At 39.4% G+C, this 20,415-nt stretch overlaps 1 protein-coding gene across 1 annotated transcript in view; it reads left to right on the top strand.

The window, feature by feature from the left end:
- Positions 1-1,309: 1,309 nt before the first annotated feature.
- Positions 1,310-20,415, top strand: part of CFAP54 (cilia and flagella associated protein 54) — a 311,690-nt gene continuing 292,584 nt past the window's right edge. The window contains 3 exon segments of the mRNA XM_082419565.1: positions 1,310-11,264; positions 11,266-11,621; positions 20,094-20,199. Coding sequence (XP_082275691.1) covers positions 11,217-11,264; positions 11,266-11,621; positions 20,094-20,199 — 510 coding nt within the window. The 5' untranslated portion in view covers positions 1,310-11,216.

Here is a 20,415-nt window from a genome sequence, read left to right as displayed (position 1 = left end):
TGTGTGTGTGTGTGTGTGTGTGTGTGTGTGTGTGTGGTGGAGACAGAGGTGGTGATAGTGGGGCTATGGGTAGGGTGTCATGAGAGATGAGATAGTGGTCTTTGAACTTTCTTGTTTGCTCCCTAAAAGAATTTCCAAAAATTCTGTATTTTCTTACATATTTTAAAATATATTTATAGCATGGTATGACTATTGTATTAGCAATATATCTTATAACAGGTAGGGAGGCAGTATTGGCACCTTGCTTAAAGGAATTCCTTAATCGTTCCATGAATGCCTGATACTAAGATTCTAGATACCTTTGCTTAGTCAAGAAGAATAGAACAACAAAGGGGAAGAGGGAAGAGAACTTAGACTGCAGGTGCCTTTGAAGCACATAAATATGTGCAAAATATGAAAGTGGAGGATGTGAAAATTGACTCACTTAAAACCAGACATGCCCAGACCCTTGGAAAGTCTTGGTGTATTTCAGGGGCTAGGAGCACCCTGGGGTGAAAACTAGGGGTCAGGCTCATCAGGAAAGGTTTTAAATATGGAAGTATGGAATTAAGGCAATGGTGACCCATGGAACAATATCAAACTATTTGAGTTAGCATGACTGGATTGCAGTTTAAAAGATCATTCTGGCCACTTTGAAAACAGGGTTGGAGAAAGGCCAGAATAGAGGCAGAAAGACTAGTGTGGAGGCTTTTGCAGAAACCTCACTGAAACATGATGAAGGCCTGAGCTAAGGCTGGGACCATGGAGATGAAGAGAAAAAGACAGCCCACAGGAGTGCTGTCCAGTATAAATATAACGCAAGACACAAATGAGGGACATATATGTCATTTTAAATTGTCTAGCAGCATATTATAAAAAGATAGAAACAAGTGGAATTAATTTTAGTTAACTCAATATAGCCAAAATATTGTCATTTCAAAATGTCATCAACATAAAAATGATGTTTTATATATATATATATATTTTTTTTACAGAGTCTTGGAAATCTGTTTTGTATTTTACGTGTATAGTACATTTCAGTTCCGACTAGTTGCAATTCAAGTGCTTGATATCCACATGTAGTTAGTGGCTGCCATATTGGACAGCACAGGCCTACAAATTGGGACTGGATGGGATAGGAGGACTCAAAGATACCATTGTTTCTTGTTTGGGTAACTGCAATGGTGGTATCCAATCGAATGACCAAGAGCATAAGTTGAGGGGACTTTAGCCAATTCATAATTTCAATCAGCTCCATCAAGCCAATTTAAATGACCATGCAATTTAAATAAAACTGTGTGCTTCCTTAGAATATGCAGCTTTAGGGCTTCCCTGGTGGCGCAGTGGTTGAGAATCTGCCTGCCAATGCAGGGGACACGGGTTCGAGCCCTGGTCTGGGAAGATCCCACATGCTGCGGAGCAACTGGGCCCGTGAGCCACAGTTACTGAGCCTGCGCGTCTGGAGCCTGTGCTCCCCAACAAGAGAGGCCGTGATAGTGAGAGGCCCGCGCACCACGATGAAGAGTGGTCCCCGCTTGCCGCAACTAGAGAAAGCCCTCACACAGAAACGAAGACCCAACACAGCCATAAATAAATAAATTAATTAATTAAAAAAAAAGAAAAAAGATGCAGCTTTAAAACTAGTCTTCTAGCTCTTCCTTCTAAACTAATTGCTACACCAACCCTCTTCTAGTATGAAAAATCTGGAGCCTCCACTAGTGAGAGAAAGCAGGAGAGGAGTAGATTGGGAGAAAGATGTGTGTTTTGTTTGGTTGTGTTAAAGTTGAGGTACTCTGGTAGCTTGTATTATTCAAAATATTACCTGCTTCTCCCTGGGCGGGTGGGGGGGATTGTAATTCCTGGCCCCACTGAGAATGGCCTTGACAATTTGAGTTACTTTTGAAAATGAAATGTAAGCGAAAGGGATTGGTGCCAATTTGGAGCAGAAGTTTAAGAGCCATTGAATCGTTCCTCCATCATTTTTCCCCCTCTGCTCTGAGATTTGCAATGTTCCAGATATGGCTTGCTCTTTCAGGCTTAGTCCCAAAATGAAGAGAGCGTGTGGAGCAGAGACTCAGCTGAACCATATTATTCACAAATGTGAGCAAAGGATAAAATTTTGTTTTTGTAAGCCATGGAGATATGGGATTATTTGCTACTCTGCCATAATTTAGTCTAAGGAGACTGACATAGTGTTTTGTACTGGAATTAGGGTGCTGCTTCAACAAAAACTTAAAATGTGTAGCACTGACTACACAGTCAGAGAGTGGGCAGCAAGGAAACTGTGATTGGAGCCTAGAAAGATGACTTCTCATGTTATTTAGTGATGAAACATTTGGTGCAACTGTCATCTGCAACAACTTGGTAGCATAAAATATAATGAATAAACTTGGGGCTTTAGGTGAAGGGAAACAAAAAGCATGTGTTGGTTGCTGTTGGTTGTAGTTGCCAAGGTACCACAAGAAAGATGTGAGATCAGAAAAGAATCAGCTGGTTTTCAAGCAAGGAAGAGTGAAACAGTACAAAAACCTTGGGACTTTGCAGGGTTGAGTTTTTATCCTAGTCTGGTGACAGATAAAACCAAAGGCATTTAATCAACCTCCTGACAAGAACCAAATTAAACGTATGGCCATCATGCTCTTTGTATTTCTTACTGTGCGTTCTAGAAAAAGGTTTGGAAACTATTAGACCAAGGTTTTATGACCAATCCAGAAAGTCAGATAATTTTTTTTTTCTTTCAACAGCATATTATATGACAGATAAGATCCCAGGAAAGGCCTCCTTTCAGTGCTTTTCCAATCTCCACCCTGCTTAAGCTTTTTCTTAGGAGACCCAGCATTATGGATTGCTATGTCAATATATTCCTCTTTACTTCTTGTCTGTAGTAAACTAGGAGTCACAGTGCTTGAATTCATGGTAAATAAAGAAGAAACTTGGTGGTGGGGGGAATGGCAAGGAGAGGTAGGACATTTGGGGGGGGGGTCCATGTAGACCCTAAGTGTTGGAGTTCAGTCTTAAACATCCATGAATGAATCAAAAACTTTTTCTGCCTTTTTTGAGATTCAGAAAACAAAGCAAATAGTATGTAGTCCAAGAATGTGCTTCTAAGTACCTCCCCAAAATGATGCAGTTGGTGGAAATTCTGTCTATTTAAGGAATACGGAAGTTTTAGTTTGTATGCATTATTGTTATGTGCATGTATCTTCATGCTTTCAGTAAAAAAAAGTATGTTTTTTTTATAATGAAAGAAATACATGTTCACCGTAGAAAAACTGTAATATACAAAAAAGAACACAGAACAAAGATCCTTATAACCCCAACAATAGCAAACTATTAAGTTTTACTTTGCCCACCCAGGGACACCAAAAAAATAAAAGTTTTATTTTTACATTTACTGTTACATTTTAAGATTAACTTTCATTACATAAGTACTACAGGACAGTCTTTTCTGTGTTAAAAAAAAAAGTAAAAAAAAATACAGTCAAGTCTAAAATCTCATTTGATCCCCATTTCCAATTCCAGTTTCCTCCCAGACGTAACCAGTGTCAACAATTTATTGAGGATTCTTTCAGAACTTCTCAACACATCCCCTCTCTCACTCTTCGGTCTTTCTCTCCTCCCTCTTATAATATATACAAACACACATATAAATACAAATATTATAGTATCATTTTGTGGTACTTTTTTCCATATAGATAAGCATTAACATATTGTTCACATCATTCTACAATTTCTTTTTTTATTAAAAAAAAGTCAAAAATATTTTCATGTCAAAACAGAAAGATCTACTACAAATGGTCCCTGACTTACCATTTTTTGACTTTATGATGGTACAAAAGTGATACGCATTCAGTAGAAACTGTTCTTTGAATGCTGAATTTTGATATTTCCCAGGCTAGTGATAATAGTAGTCTGATACTCTCTCGTGGGCAGTGGCAGCAAGCAGCAGCTCCCAATCAGCCACACACCATCAGGAGGGTAAAAAAACCGATACACTTACAACCATTCTGTACACATACCACCATTCTATTTTCACTTTCAGTTCAGTATTCAATAAATTACATGAGATATTCAACACTTTATTAAAAAATAGGCTTCATGTTAGGTGATTCTGCCCAACTGTAGGCTAACGTAAGTGTTCTGAGCACGGTCAAGTGCCCTGCTGGAGAGGTGCATCTGGGGTAATTGAAGAGCCCAAGTTGTGATGCAGTGCTGGACACCCTGTGCCCTCCTGTGAAACTGCTCTGTCTCTGGACCCTTGCCCTCTGGGTCTCTGATGGGAGTGCCAGCCCTGATGATGTCCGAATTGCCCTTGTGGTTATTCTTCCGTTGTTTTGAACGACACCTCCTAGCTTCTGTAGAGACAGCTGATCCATAATAATCTTATCAAATGATCTCTTGGCCACATCCTTATCGTTCTCTTCCAACTATCGTTCCTCATTTTTTACAGTGTGAACAGGCTGAGAAATCTTTAAGCTTCCTTTTTGCTCAGTCATTTCTCTCTTTTCATGTTGTACTATAAGCAGTCAGGAGGAGGCACGCTGCACCTTCAGCACTCTGATTAGAGATTGCTTCAGCTAAATACTCATTTCATCATCCCCAAATTTCATCTTCCACAAAACACTAGAATACAAACACAATTCAGCCAAGTTCTTTGCCACTTTCATAACAATAAGAATGGCCTTTCTTCCATTGTCCAATAACATGGTCCTCATTGCCATCTGAGTGAGACCTCATCAAAATGGCCTTTACCATCCATATTTCTACCAAAATCCTGCTCGGGATTACTTAGTTATTCTCTAAGAAGATTGAGGCTTTCTCTACAGCCTCTCCTCTTTTCTTTCTGAGTCCTCTCTAAAATTTCTCTTAACAGTCCATTCATGGTAATGGAGGCTTTTTCTAGCATGCACATTGAAACACTTCCAGCTTCTATTCATTACCCAGTTCCAAAGCTGCTTCCACATTTTACTTATACAGCAGTAACATGTCTCAGTACCAGTATCTATATTAGGGTTCTCCAGAGAAACAGAACTAATGGGATACATACATCCATATATATATATATATATATATATATATATATAAAAATATATATAAAACAAGGAATTGACTCTTGTGATTATGGAGGCTGAGAAGTCCCATGATCTGCTCTCTGAAAACTGGAGAACCAGGAAAGCCAGCAGTAATTCAGTCCATGTCCAAAGACCCAAGAACCAGGAGTGGTGATGTCCAAGGCAGGGGAAAAGAGATTTCCCAGCTCAAGCAGAGAGAAAGAATTTGCCCTTCCTCTGCCTTTGTGTTCTATTCGGACCTTCAATGCACTGGTTGATGCCCACCTACACTGGTGAGAGCGATCTTCTTTACTCAGTCTACTGATTCTAACGTTAATATTTTCCAGAAACACTCTCATAGACACATCCAGAAATAATGTTTTACTAGCTAGCTGGGCTTCCCTTAGCTGAGTCAAGTGGACACACGAAATTAACACCACAGTCCCTGTCTCACTTCCTTTTCCCCTCCTTGCTTCAGGGGACTCACTACCAAACAAAGCACGAGCACTTAAGTTTTGCCTCAAACTCTGTTGTGTAAAGAACCCAGGTTAACACAGTAGGAGTGAGCTATAAAAAGTGGACCCCCCAGGATTGGATTTTAGAGTTGACTCACCTACTGTCTGAAAGCAACAGGGAACCAATTGTGGTGATAAGTTGGGTGGGCATGCAGTGATTTCACCCATGGTTTAATTGTGATGAGGTGCAGGTAGACAGCAAGGTAGGGGGAGATCAAATAGCTATTGTGCTTAGTCAGCATGGGGCATTATTAATTAAAGGGATTGTCGTGTGGCTTCTTTTGAGGCATTGGAAGTCCTGCAAACATTCTCTGAAAGTCAGATTGCTTTTATTGCAGCTCAGGGTAATGGCTGGGTAGACTTTGCTGAAAATCGGGCCCACAATCTGATTATGTAGCAGAGATTCCAAGAAAAGAATGGGACTCAGAGATCTGAAATGAAGATATTTAGGTAGACAAGCCTAAGAATTTTGAGCTCCTAAATTCCTCTGAACCCTCCAGGGTAGCAGAGACAGCCTCTAACCACCTGCCAGAGAAAAACAGTCTTTTTTTGCCTGGAGGAACATACAATGACTTAATCTGAAGAAGGTGCCTTTCAAGATGATTCTTGTTTTCCTCCAGATATGCCCCCAACACCCTTCATTACCTCCTGGCTAAAAATCAAACACATTTCAGCACAGCCTGAACAGGAAAGTACAAGCTCTGTTCTGGGAAGAAACAGCCCACATGCCAAAGGAATTGCAGGATCTGGCTAACAGGTATTAGCTGAAACTGGGGGGGAACATGTGTAGGAGTGTATCTTGGGTATGTTAGACCAGGAGGACAGAATACAGGCTGGATAGGGTAGAATTCATTAACATGGGGGTACTCAGCCATGATTCAGGATTCCTAATAACATAACAAGGTAGCTTCTGGAAGTGCAGATCTGATAATGTTCTACATCAAATGAAGTGAAGATGCAGAACTTCCTTGATATGATTTTGAAGAAAGGGCCAGAAAGCCCAGAGACATAGGAATGTTAGAATGGATTTATTATGTATGTCCTAAGAACCCACTGCTTGGCTATGTTCTCTGAGATGGCCAGAGGATATTACCTCCACCGAGGATGTAAGTAATGAAGCAATGAGGTGAGCATCAGCATTGTTGGAGAAGCTTGGAAGTTTTCTGTCTTCTGTGGGCCAGGGTTGACAGTGGGGGATTCTGCCATGAAATTTAGCTTCATAATATTTGTGGGGATGATGTAATTCCAGAATGGCAAAGGCCAGGTGGTAGCAGTTAACAAAGGCCAGCATGAGATGTAATTACCATAATGGACAGCCAGGCTAGAGTGACAACCAAGGTACCTTTACCTATAGGGATACGTGGTGTTAGCTAATGAATCATGGTGTTACAGGGTCAAGTTAGATGGATGAGCAGGCAACAAAGGTGCTGCTTGATATGTATAATCAGAAAACTCAAGAAATGGTAAGCAAACGTCTGATATTAGTTGCTGCAGTGGAAAATTGTGGTTCCTCATCTAGTTTCCAGACCTCAGGCAGTTCACAAACCCAGAAACTTTGATTGAAGGGGAGATGTAGTATTTAGCAGAACCCTAACACAGGGTCCCTAACCTGTGGCATTAAAGCTGTTGTGGGTGGAAGAGCCAAGTGGAAGTATCTGAAACTGTCCATGCACCAAAGTATTAAATTAGAAGCAATACTGCACTCCAGAGGAACTGCAGACATTTGTTCAAGCATCAGAGACTTAAAAGGTGCAGGGATATTACCATCCAGGATTGTGTAACACTGGTGAGGATGTTAGGTTTTGGAAATTTATATTCCCATCTGTCCTGGATAATGCTGCTGATGTCTTTGTTGTATATCCTTACTATACTGACTTCCACTGGTAGCCTGTAATAACTAAACCTGTTTAATTTACCCAAACAGTCTCTTTATCTGGTCTTTCTATTAGTCTGAATCTGCTATTGATATATTTTTTAAAATTAATTTTTATTGGAGAATAGTTGCTTTACAATGTTGTGTTAGTTTCTACTGTACAGCAAAATGAATCAGCTATACATATACATATATCCCCTCTTTTTTGGATTTCCTTCCCATTTAGGTCACCACAGTGCATTAAGTAGAGTTCCCTGTGCTATACAGTATGTTCTCATTAGTTATCTATTTTATACATAGTATCAATAGCATAAATATATCAATCCCAATCTCCCAATTCATTGCACCCCCCGCTTCCCCCTTGGTATCCATACCTTTGTTCTCTACATCTGTGTCTCTATTTCTGCTTTGTAAATAAGATCGCCTATACAAATTTTTTCAGATTCTACATATATGTGTTAATATATGATATTTGTTTTTCTCTTTCTGACCTACTTCACTCTGTATGACAGTCTCTAGAACTACCATGTAGTTCTAGACACTGTCAATCCCACTACTGGCATATACCCAGAGAAACCATAATTCAAAAAGAAACATGCACCCCAATGTTCATAGTAGCACAATTTACAATAGCCAGGACACGGAAACAACCTAAATGTCCATCAATAGAGGAATGGATAAAGAAGCTGTGGTACATATATACAATGGAATATTACTCAGCCATAAAAAGGAACAAAATTGGGTCATTTGTAGAGATGTGGGATATCCTTCTAAATGTTCATCTTACTTTTTTTTTATTCACTCATTTATATACTCTGCCAGTGGCCAGTCTTCAGTGCTAGGTTATCACAGTAAATAGGCAAATCCCTATTGCAAGGATTTTTCTATTAATGAAGGACGGTTATGGTTCAGGACTAAAACATCACCGCCTCTAGAATCCTCTGTTCTCTCTCAAATCCCAAGCTTCTTCTTGGGGTTCTTACAGCATTTAAAAGATCTTTATCACAGCATATTTCACAGCATGCCTTCTTCGGGGTTAGTTGCATATGTGCCATCTGCTTCTTGCAGGGAATGTGCGGTTCACCTATGCATTTGTGACACACTAAAGGAATGGCTGTACTGGTTAGAAGAAAGTCATAGGTCCTGCTAACACCCAAGGGCAGGGGATTTTTACAAGGTCATGGATCATAGGCAGGGAGGTCAAGATTAGAGTGTGTTTTGTCATAGAAAGCCAAGCAAATAATGAAAAGAAACAATATTTCAAAAAGAACAAAAAACTAATTGAATACAGAAACTATTAATATGATCATACCTATATGTAATAAATAATTTTTAAAAGTAAAGACTTTTTAAAAAAGAAAAAGAAAAAGAGAAAAGAAATGGCTGTATTCCACTGAACAAAAGCATGAAGTTAAAAAAGTCTAAATATTAGGTAGTGAGGTAGGAAAGGGAGATCTTTGTGCTTTTTTAAAAAAAAATACCATATAAATGTACATTTTTGGGACAGTCCAAATGATTAACAACTAAATTAGGAATAGAAAGAGTATTAACTTTATTTAGTCTTTCTCTAACAGTAGCTTTAAATGATAAAGACTCTTGAATGGGCAAAAAGGATCCTTGCAGCCTGCAAAGACACTAATTATAAGGAAACAGCAATTTACATTATTTATAAGGAAGCTATTTACATTATTTAGCCCTGTCAGACAGTTGCAGAGCTCTATTCTTTCACTACAGTAAAAAGAATAAAGCAAAGTGACAAGGAAAGAGAGAAGATATTCTAATAGCTGCATCTCATTACAAGAAAGATAACATCTCGAAAATGTTTTTTAAAATGATTTAAATATAATTTAAACGGAAGAAAATGGAAATATCCATCTTACCACAATGATGATTCAGAGTATAGCACCCATTTAAATATGCAGACAAGCTTTCAAAAACTACTGAAAGTTATGCATTGTTAACTTTAGTGTGTGCAAGGAGGGAAATGACTAAGACGCAATGTTTCATAATTCAAGTATTTGAATTTAATTAGTCACATTTTCTTTTACCAGTGACTTTGAAATGTGTCTGCACTATGAAAGCTTGTTTCTGAGAGCAGCCAGATCAAGCGGGGAGAAATCCACTTTATCTGTTTTATTTTTATTTTCTTTCCTCCTCTCTGACCACTTTAATTTACATTTATCCTGCAGCTTCACTTTCATCAATATAAAAGACAGTACTCAGTGGCAAATTACACCAGCTTTTGATCTGAAGTGGACACATCTGTTATGTAAGAACAAGGAGAAGATGAGAAGAGAAAGAATTTACCAAGCTGATTTTTTTAAAAGGTCTATTAATACTTTTTGTAAATGCTCCAAGGATAAATTATTTCTTTAGGCCTAAATTCTTTAAAGTCTTAACATTTTTCCTACTCACTTAGAGACAAGATAAAATCTTGATCAAAGAAGATTTCTACATCCTGATTGGAGAATTGAATTCCTTTCAGTCTGGTGTCAGAGCACCTCGCTGCTTGCCAGGAAGGTTCTTGGGCCATAATTACCTGCCTTGAAAAGCAAAATCATCATCATTTGCCTTCAAAGAATATTAGAGTATAGTACACATGACATATTAGGCCAGCCTCACAAATTAGCACAGGTCCACAGAGTCTGCAAGAAATTAGGTCAGACCTGAAAGAAATCAGGCTGTGGAGCAATAAGCTTCTTAATCTTAAATGGGAAATTGGGCTCACAGGGTGTTACGATTACTGGCTTTATTTATTTTTAAGTTTGACAGAACCAGTAACAGTTTTCAGTGTTAAAGACCTATTTTCCTAAGCCATCAAATATTTCTGATCCTTCTCTTAGATCATTTTTGGCACTGCATAATTTATAAAGAAAGCAAGCTCTGTACTGGTTGGAAACTCATACTTTAAATATATAAATAAACATACTATTGCCCATAATGCAGGGAAAGAAGAACTTCCCTTGCCCCCAAATATTTCCCTCGAGGCCATAGTTTCCCCTTCAGAAGCAAAGTCTCCTAAAATCCCTGTTTAAAATGCAAAAGTATTTAGAGAGTTAACACTTCAAGCATTAGTACACATTAATGTCCAAAGGTTAAGGCTGAGTAAAATGCTCATGAATTTAGAATAGTGATAATTAGGATAAAGCTGAAATACAAATGAATAAACATAGAGTAATTGTAACTACTAGACACCAAAATCATCCGCAGTTACAGACCTCAGGGTCCAAAAAGAGGGACCAGAATGGATCAGTTGCATGCACTTCATTCTTAAACTGCTGTCAGATATTACCCTAATTTCAATTCGACTGTTAAGCTTAGTCTTGGGGGATGGTCAATATAGCCTGTTCATTTTGAGCACAGGCTTTGGAGTCAGAGGCTGAGACCTGGTCCCTCACCCTACGGTTTACTCTGACCTTGGTCAAATGACTAACCTCCCTAAACTCTGGTTTCTTAAACTGTGAAATGGAGATACTAATAATATCCTAAATTGTAAAGCTATAACGATGATTAAATGAAGTAAATGAGATTATGTTCCAAATGCTTAGAACAATGCCTGGCACATATTAATGATCATCATTATTAAGTGGTCGAAATGGAAAAAGTATAGTTTGGATTTGTGATCCTAAGTTTCTGGCACTCCTATTCGCTCTCTGCCCAGAACCTTCTCTCCTTTCTCATCTCATACAGCGGTGAGCCAGAGAGCAAAAGCACCTCAGGAGCAACATTGCTTTCTGGACCGGGTTTTTTCTTCCTTTGCCCTCCAGGGGCCGCTGTGTTTTCCCGAGAGCGCGAGGGATGCCTGGTTGCCACGAGACCGTCGCCAGGCAACCGCGTGTACACGCACTCTTGGTCAGGCCCGGGTCTGGTCAATATGGCGGCGCAAGGCACCTGTTCGACCTCTCCATCCAACGTGTCTCCCATGTCTGTGTCGCCGCCAGGACCGCCGCCGACCCCGCCCCCGACCTCGACTGCGATCTCGAAGTTCCCCCTGGAGTCAAAGGCGAGCTCTCTGAGCCCACTGCCTCGCTCGACCTGCCGCGAGGACTTGTTGCCCCTCGCAGTGTTTTATGGGCCGCTGGACGCTAAAAACCCACTCCTGGCCTCCTGTGAGAAGGAGATCCAGGAGTTGCTAGGCTTTATGAAGAGAAAGAAGGCTTTAGCTACAACGGAGGAACAGAAGCATGAGTTCCACCGGCGTTGGTAAGCAGAGGCAGGGCTCTGGGGTGGGCGCTGTCTGGAGAAGGGCAACTCCCGGGGCCAAAGGAGGAGATGCTTTTGAGGATGCAGGTGGTGGTCCCGGAGCTGGGTCAGTGTTGCGGACTCAGAACCTGGCCAAAGGGCCCTGGAGATATAAACAAAGTTTAAGAAGTGGAGACTCATCGCTATTACAATCCTTAATTGCTGGTAAATGTATCTTGGCTTCCTGCTCGGGTCAGAATAAAAATCAACAAAGAAATGTTTCATAACCCACCATTTCTGTTTCTGAGTGTCTCCTAATTGCTAATCCATGCCAATAAATTTTTGGCTCACTCACAGTTTTCACAACTTTCCATGTTGTGGGTACAATTTTGTATATGGAGGAAAAGGAATAACTTTGAGGTAGCTCAGGTTCATGAAAAAGTTAATTCTTGATGCCATGAAGTATGTCATTCTGTGAACATTTGTACTCTATTCCTTTTTATATTGTTACTAGGATCACAGTGACTTTTTCTTGATTTTGTGACTCATTTTGCACGTTTGCCTTTTTTTGGATTCTATTACCATGTTATTATCTTGAACTGCAGACTACCTGTTTTTAAGGTTCTTTCCTGTTTGTGTTACCATCTTTCTTTCCCAGTCAAAACACACTGCAAACTGAACAGCTAGAAATGTAGACAAGTGGCAAAGAATACCAGAATAGCCAATAGCTTCATCTTATATTTTTCCTCCATGTATTTAATATGAAGAAATAGTTTTAACTTATGTTTATTATTCATTCATGCATTTAACTACATATTTATTGAGCACCTCCTAAATATCAGGTTCTATTCCAGGAACTAGGAAAACATTAAGTTAAAAGATATACAAATTCATAGCCTCATGGAGCATGTATTTTTGTGACTACAGACAGCCACTAAACAAATATGTAAGGAAATTATTTTACAAGGAGGTAAGTGGGAGAAAACTAGAGCAGGGAGGAAGAGGAGGATATCAGATGGATGTTATAATTTAAAATGGGACGGCAGGGAGCATGGTCAGGGAAAGTCAGGAAAAGTGACCTTTGAGAAAGATGAGAAGATGTTATGGTAGTAAGTGATGAGGATTTCTGTAGAAAGAGTCGGCCACACAGAGAGAATGGCAAGTGTAAAGGTCCTGGGGTGGGATTGTGACTGTGGGAAGGACAGGTTTCGGGCAGAAGTGAGGGAGATGAAGAGTTCAGTTTTTAGATATATTAAGATTGAGATGTAATTCACCATCCAGGCAGAGCTATCATGTAGGTAGTTGGACATTTGAGTCTGGAGGTCAGAGGAGAAGTACACTAGGATTCATCAGCATATTGATGATATTTAAGCTTTGACATTTGATGGAATAGCTAAGGGAGTGAGCGTAGATGGAGAAGAGGAGAGTCCAAGGACTTAACCCTGGGACCCTCCAACATTGACAAGTTGGGAAGTAAGAAGAAACTGGCAGAGACTAAGAAGCAGTGGCTAAAGAGGTAGAGGAAAACCAGTAAGTGTGTGGTGTACTGGAAGCCAAGTAGAGAAAGTGTTTTAAGAAGGAAGGAATGATCAATCAACTGTGGCAAATCATGCTGATGGGCCAAGTAAGATGAGAACCAAGAACTGACTAAGGAAAGCACATTACGTAGCTAAGCTACATATATTTATATTGAAAATGTTTTCTGTTTTGGTGCCTTAGATAGCAGTTTATCTTCCCATCTCCACTACCAACATTCCAGTTCAAACCATCACCAACTCAAATTTTCCCTGCAGCTACTTGAGTCTCAAATCTATCCTTCACATAGCAGTCAGGGTGACCTTTACAAATAAATCACCCATTCCCCTATCTAAAGACTTTTGTTTCCCTTTGCTTTTATAATAAAATTAAGAATACTTCTGGTGTCTTCCAGGGTCTGAGGCTCTGGCCTTGCCTGCCTCTCTCATCTCAGCTCATCTCTCACTTCTCTCTCAGGACTTTACAGGGAAACAGATCCTTCTGTTTCTCACCCCAGGGACTTTATATTTGATGCCTCCTTTGTCTGAAATGTTCTTTTCTCAACTTTTCAAATATCTGGCTCCTCTGCTTTCAGGTCTTAGCTCAGTTGTTACCTCCTTAGAGTGGCCTTTCATATCAAATGCAGGTTCACCCATCAATTTATACTTGTATTTATTTCTTTTCTTGTGTACTGTCTATCTCCCTGATTAGAATGTGTAAGCTCCCTGATGACGATGAGCCTCTTTTTCATTGCTCTAACACCTACCCTGAGGGTTGGGACATAGTGAACATTCAATGAATATTTGGCATTGAAAGAATTCAAGAATTATCCTTGCATTCTCAATAATTGTAGACCTGGGTCAACTGGTAAATACAGTATCTGCCCCATCTTTAAACAAAGAGTCACAAACATTAAGGATTGACATGAACCTTTGCCATCTAACCTCTCACATATTTAGCCATTTATTTACAGAATAATTTTTTATTGAGTGCCTACTATATGCCAGGGCCTGCACTAGTCGTGGGTTATACAGTGATAAACAAAATAGATATGGGAATCTGTGCTCATAGAGAGAGGGAGATAGGCTTTTAATGAGTCACTAAGTCAACACACAAACAAGGGCTATGAAGAAGCTACTGAGAGCTTATAAGTGCCAGGTATTGCACTAAGTGCTGGGGATACAGCAATGAACCAGACAAAAATCCCTGCTCTCTTGGTGCTTATATTCTAGAGGGGGAAATAGACAGTAAACATATAAAAGAAGTAATTTTATGGTGACCTAGAAAATGATAAATGTTAGGGAGAAAAAGAGAGGAAGGGTTATGGAGTGGGAGACAGGAGGTTGCAATTTTCAATAAGGTGGTTGGAGTAGGTAACACTTGAGCATAGGCTTAACGGCAACACAGCGGAGACCTGCCTTCAAAGGAATGGTGAAGGAGGTGACATTAAGTTGAGATTAGAAGGATGCCTGGCAGTAGGGCTTCCCTGGTGGCGCAGTGGTTAAGAATCTGCCTGCCAATGCAGGCAACACGGGTTCGATCCCTGGTCCAGGAAGATCCCACATGCCACGGAGCAACTAAGCCTGTGCGCCACAACTACTGAGCCTGTGCTCTAGAGCCCACGAGCCACAACTGCTGAAGCCCGAGCGCCTAGAGCCCGTGCTCCGCAACAAGAGAAGCCACCGCAATGAGAAGCCCTCGCACGGCAACGAAGAGTAGCCCCTGCTCCCCACAACTAGAGAAAGCCCACGCCTGGCAGTCAACCAGCAAGGAGAGAGGATAAACAGAGGGAACAAACATGTGGGACGATCTTGGCAGGAAAGAGTCGGGGGCTTTTGGAGGAATGGACAGAGGCCTGTCTAGCACAGTGTGGAGAGTGTGGGTGCAATGGTATGAGATGAGATTCGAGGAGTAGGTAGGGCTGTGGAAGGTTTTAGAGGCCATTTATAGAGTCTGCATTTATTCCAAATGCAACGGGAGACCATTGCCTAGTTTTTGGCAAAGAATTAACCTTATGTGATTTTTGTTTTAAAATATTTTGGTGACTTTGTCCAAATGCGGCAATGATGGCCATGTGGAGACCAGTTAGGAGTACAGGAGGTAGGAGTTGCTTTTATAACATATTTAACAGATGGTTATTTTTTAAAATCAAAAATTGTTTCTTTTTATAACTATAGGAACTTCTGTAAGCATGAAAATTCGTTTTATCTAAAATATAGATTTTGATCATATCAGCAATGTCCTTAAATTTAGAGTGTGATATATTTTAGAGGTATGCTTTTGTTATAAGCACATAAAATTTTGATATTCTGTTTATACAGTTATGATTTTTGTTTTAGAAAATTCTAAGTATTCAACAGCAGCTATAATCAAATAGCAACTCAAAATATATTAACATTCTTTTCTTAAATGATGTACATTACATAGTATGTATTATATTTTCCTTACTTAATTATTATGTAAGCCATTCCCAATGAGCAGTCTTAACTTGAACTTATGGTACACTTAAAAAAAAAAATTCTCTTATTATATAACCTTGATTGATTTAACGAAGCTGGTATTTTTCTTTTATGAGTAACAAACCTACTCATCATTATCTCATCTGTAAGGTTTGGAAGAATTAACTCTTTCATCTACATAATTTAAGAATTCTATGAAGACTTGGTGAATTTCTTGGATTCATTATATTTATTCTAATACTATAGCATTTTATGAAGCAGCAAATGAATGTAAAAAGGGTAAAACAAACAAACAAACAAAGCAAAACACATTTACCTTTTTAAACTTCTATGGGCTGTATTTGCCACACTCTTTATTTGGCATGGTTATTTACTACATGGTACATGTATATATTTTCCTACGCCTAAATATTATTAATCAGTCCATGAAGGTCGGAATACCCTGTACCCCCTCTTCCCTTGTCACTCAGTCATTATCATTTAATTACCTGAATGAATTAATTGACATGTTTTTGTTGAGGTTGTTCCATTAATACCCCAACGTGTACATGGTAAATATTGATACTAGAACCATCTTCAGTCCTTAAGTTTAGCTTCCTGTCTGTATTAGTCAGCTTGGGCTACTAATTACTAACTAGTAATTACTAATTAGTCAGTTTGGGCTGCCATAACAAAATACCGTAGACTGGGTGGCTTAAGCAACAGAAATTTGTTTTCTCACAGTTCTGGAGGCTAAAAGTCCCAGACAGGGGTCTGGCAGGATCAGTTTCTGGTGAGAGCTCTCTTCCTGGCTTGCAGATATCCACTTTGTTCTCATATAGTCTTTCCTCTGTGCAAGCACAGAGAGACAGAGACGGGGCGGGTAGAGAGAGAGGGAGAGAGGGAGAGAGAGAGAGAGAACAAGCTCTCTGGTGTCTCTTTTTAGAATGGATTAATCCCAGCGAACCAGGGCCCCACCCTTATGACCTCATTTAACCTTAATTACTTCCTTAGAGTCTCCCTCTCCAAATACAGCTACACTGTGGATTAGGGCTTCAGCATATGAATTTTGAGGGGACGCACACATTCAGTCCGTAACACCATTCTTATCTAGAAATTTATGAGATAGGACTGGACGACTGCTAAGAGAAATTTGGATTTTTCCTAGAAGCATTAATAATTTCCGAGAGAAGGGGAAGGAGTAAATATTAACTAAATGAGTGAACAAAACAGGGAGTGATCTACTACCCTTTGAATTCTGATCAGAAACCATGTAGGAAGCATAGCCCTAAACTGACTGGGTATTTGAACCCTGGAACTCTCTATAGAAAAGCTAAAAAAAAATAAGAACAAGGAATTCTTTTCCCTAGTCATTTATTTATTCATTCGTTCATTCATTCTTTCAACAAGTATGTATTGAGTACTGACATGTACTAGGTATTCACTACTCTTGGGGGCTGGGCAATGAATAGTATACATGAGGTCCTTGCCCTCAGGGAGTTCATATTCCAGAGGACTGGAAGGCCCAGGAATATACTGGCTACGAGCATGATGCACCCTGCCTCAGTAGACGCAGCCTCGTAGACTGGAAGGCTACGAGCATAGATGCACCCTGCCTCAGTTTCATCAACTGTATATTTGGGATACTGATATTACCCATCTCAGTTGTTGTGAAAATGAAATGAAAAATATTCATGTTGGCAAAAGACCCAGAATAGGCAAAACAATGTTGAAGAAGAACAAAGTTGGAGGACTGACACTACCTGACTTCAAGACTTACTATAAAGCTACACTAACCAAGATAGCGTGGTATGGCAAAAGAATGGACAAATAGATCAAAGGCACAGAATAAAGAGCCCAGGCTGACGTAAATATAGTCAACTGGTCTTTCACAATGGAGTAATGGCAATACAATGGAGCAAAGACAGTCTTTTTAACAATGGTGCTGGAACAACTGGACATTCACATGTGAAAAATTGAATCTAGACACAGACTTTTACACCCTTCCCAAAATTAACTCAAAATGGATCACAAACCTAAATGTAAAATGCAATGCTGTAAAACTCCTAGAAGATAATGTAGGAGAAATCTAGATGACCGTGGGTTTGGCAATGACTTTTAAGATACAACACCAAAGGCATGATCCATGAAAGAAAGAATTGATAAACTGGACTTCATTAAAGTTAAAATTTTCTACCCTGTGAAAGACACTGTCAAGCGAATGAAAGCCAAGCCACAGACTGAGAGAAAATACTTGCAAAAAGACATACCTGATAAAGGACTATTATCCAAAATATACGTAGAACTCTAGAAACTCAGCATTAGGAAAACAAACAACCTGATTTAAAAAACGAGCCAAAAACCTTAACAGACATCTACCCAAGGAAGATATACAAATGGCAAATAAATATATGAAAAGATGCTCTAAATCATATGTTATCAGGAAGATGCAAGTTAAAACAACAAGATACCACTACACACCTATTAGAATGACCAAAATCCAGAACAATGACAACACCAAATGCTGACAAGGATGTGGGTCAACAGGAAAATTCTCATTCACTGCTGGTGGAAATGCAAAGAGGTACAGCCACTTTTGAAGACAGCTCGATGTTTTCTTACAAAACTAAACACACTCTTACCATATAATCCAGCAGTTGTGATCCTTGGTGTTTACCCAAAGGAGTTGAAAACTTATGTCCATATGAAAATCTGCACATGGATGTTAATAGCTTTCTTCAAATTGCCAAGACTTGGATGCAAACAAGATGTCTCTCAGTAAGTAAACTGATAAAACTGTGGTGTATACAGACAATGGAATATTATTCAATGCTACAGGAAATGAGCTATCAAGCCATGGAAAAAACATGGGTGAATCTTACATGCAGATTACTAAGTGAAAGAAGCCAATCTGAAAATGCTACATACTATATGATTCCAACTATATGACATTTTGAAAAAGGCAAAACCATGGAGAGAGTAAAAGGTTCAATGGTTGCCTGGGGTTAGTGGGGAGGGAGAGACGAACAGGCAGAGCACAGGCGATTTTTAGGGCAGTGAAACTACTCTGTATGGTACAATGGTGGACACGTGTCATTATACGTTTGTCCAAACCCATAGAATGGACAACACCAAGGATACACACTAATGTAAACTATGGACACTGGGTGACAATGATGTGTCAGTGTAGGTTCATTAATTGTTAACAAATGTACCACTTTGGAGGGTGATGTTGATAATGGAGCAGGCTGTGCCTGTGCGGCAGACGGGGGTATACAGGGAGTCTCTGTACTTTCTGCTTAGTTTTTCTGTGGACTTAGAACTACTCTAAAAAATAAAGTCAATTTAAAAAAATGCATACAAAGAGTATAGGCCTAATGTTCATAGCAGCAGTATTTATAATAGCTAAGATATGGAAACAACCTGTGTCCTTCAACAGCTGAATGGATAAAGAAGATGTGATACACACACACACACACACACACACACACACACACACGTGCGCGCACAATGGAATATTACTCAGCCATAACAAAGAATAAAATCTTGCCATTTGCAACAACATGGATAGACTTGGAGGGCATTATGCTAGGTGAAAGAAGTCAGACAGAGAAAGACAAATACTGTATAATATCACTTATATGTGGAATCTAAAAAATACGACAAACCAGTGAATATAACAAAAAAGAAACGGACTCCCAGACATAGAGAACAAACTAGTGGTTTGTTCTAGAAGGGCGGAGGGGAAAGATGGAGGTAGGGGATTAAGAGGTACAAACTACTATGTATAAAATAAATAAGCTACAAGGATATATTGTACAGCACAGGAAATATAGTCAATATTTGATAATAACTATAAATGGAGTATAGCCTTTAAAAATTGTGAATCATTATATTGTACATCTAAAACTTATATAATATTATAAATCAACTATACCCCAATAAAAAATAGTAAAATTAAAAAAATAAAATCATTAAAAATGCATATAAAGAACTATCAGTGCTTGGTATAAAGGAAACAATACTTTTAACCATAATTACATTTATCAATAATTAGACATTAACAATAAAGCACATTAAAAAGAGCATGGACTTCCCTGGTGGCACAGTGGTTAAGAATCCGCCTGCCAATGCAGGGGACACAGGTTCAAGCCCTGGTCTGGGAAGATCCACATGCCGTGGAGCAACTAAGGCCGTGCGCCACAACTACTGAGCCTGCACTCTAGAGCCCCCGAGCCACAACTACTGAAGCCCACGTGCCACAACTACTGAAGCCCGGGTGCCTAGAGCCCCTGCTCCACAACGAGAAGCCACTGCAATGAGAAGCCCACGCACCACAACGAAGAGCAGCCCCCACTCGCCGCAACTAGAGAAAGCCTGTGCAAAGCAAGGAAGACCCAACGTGCCAAAAATAAATAAATTTATAAAAAACCCCACCTGAATACTTAAAAAGAGCACAAGGTAAGTTTTTAAGGATTGCTTGCTAATTTAGGTTTCCTGCTGACTCTGAGGATATCATTTTACTTTATGATTTTTACAGTGCCACCTCTTTGTTTAATATCTGGACCAAATACGCCCCCCGGCTGCCAGCTGCCTATTACAACGAAAAGCTTCTGAAGGTTGGAGATAGACTTTGTGAAATGAAAGTAAGTACCTCCGGAGTAAAAAGAGACCAAATGAAACTCATTTGGCTAATTATTATCTTTTTGATTTGATACCATTCCTATTTTACATGATTTGATTTTTTTTCTTAGAAAAATATAAGGGAATACATAAAAATTTTAATGAGGCACAGTAACCAAAAAAGTGTTCACTTTAAAATTTTGTGGTTGGGATTCTCCAGAGGTGAGAGATTCCTGAAC

Source organism: Balaenoptera physalus, assembly GCF_965194825.1.
Source record: "Balaenoptera physalus genome assembly, chromosome: 13".
In the NCBI taxonomy this organism is placed as follows: Eukaryota; Metazoa; Chordata; class Mammalia; order Artiodactyla; family Balaenopteridae; genus Balaenoptera; species Balaenoptera physalus.
This window is presented reverse-complemented; position numbering and strand designations above follow the sequence as displayed.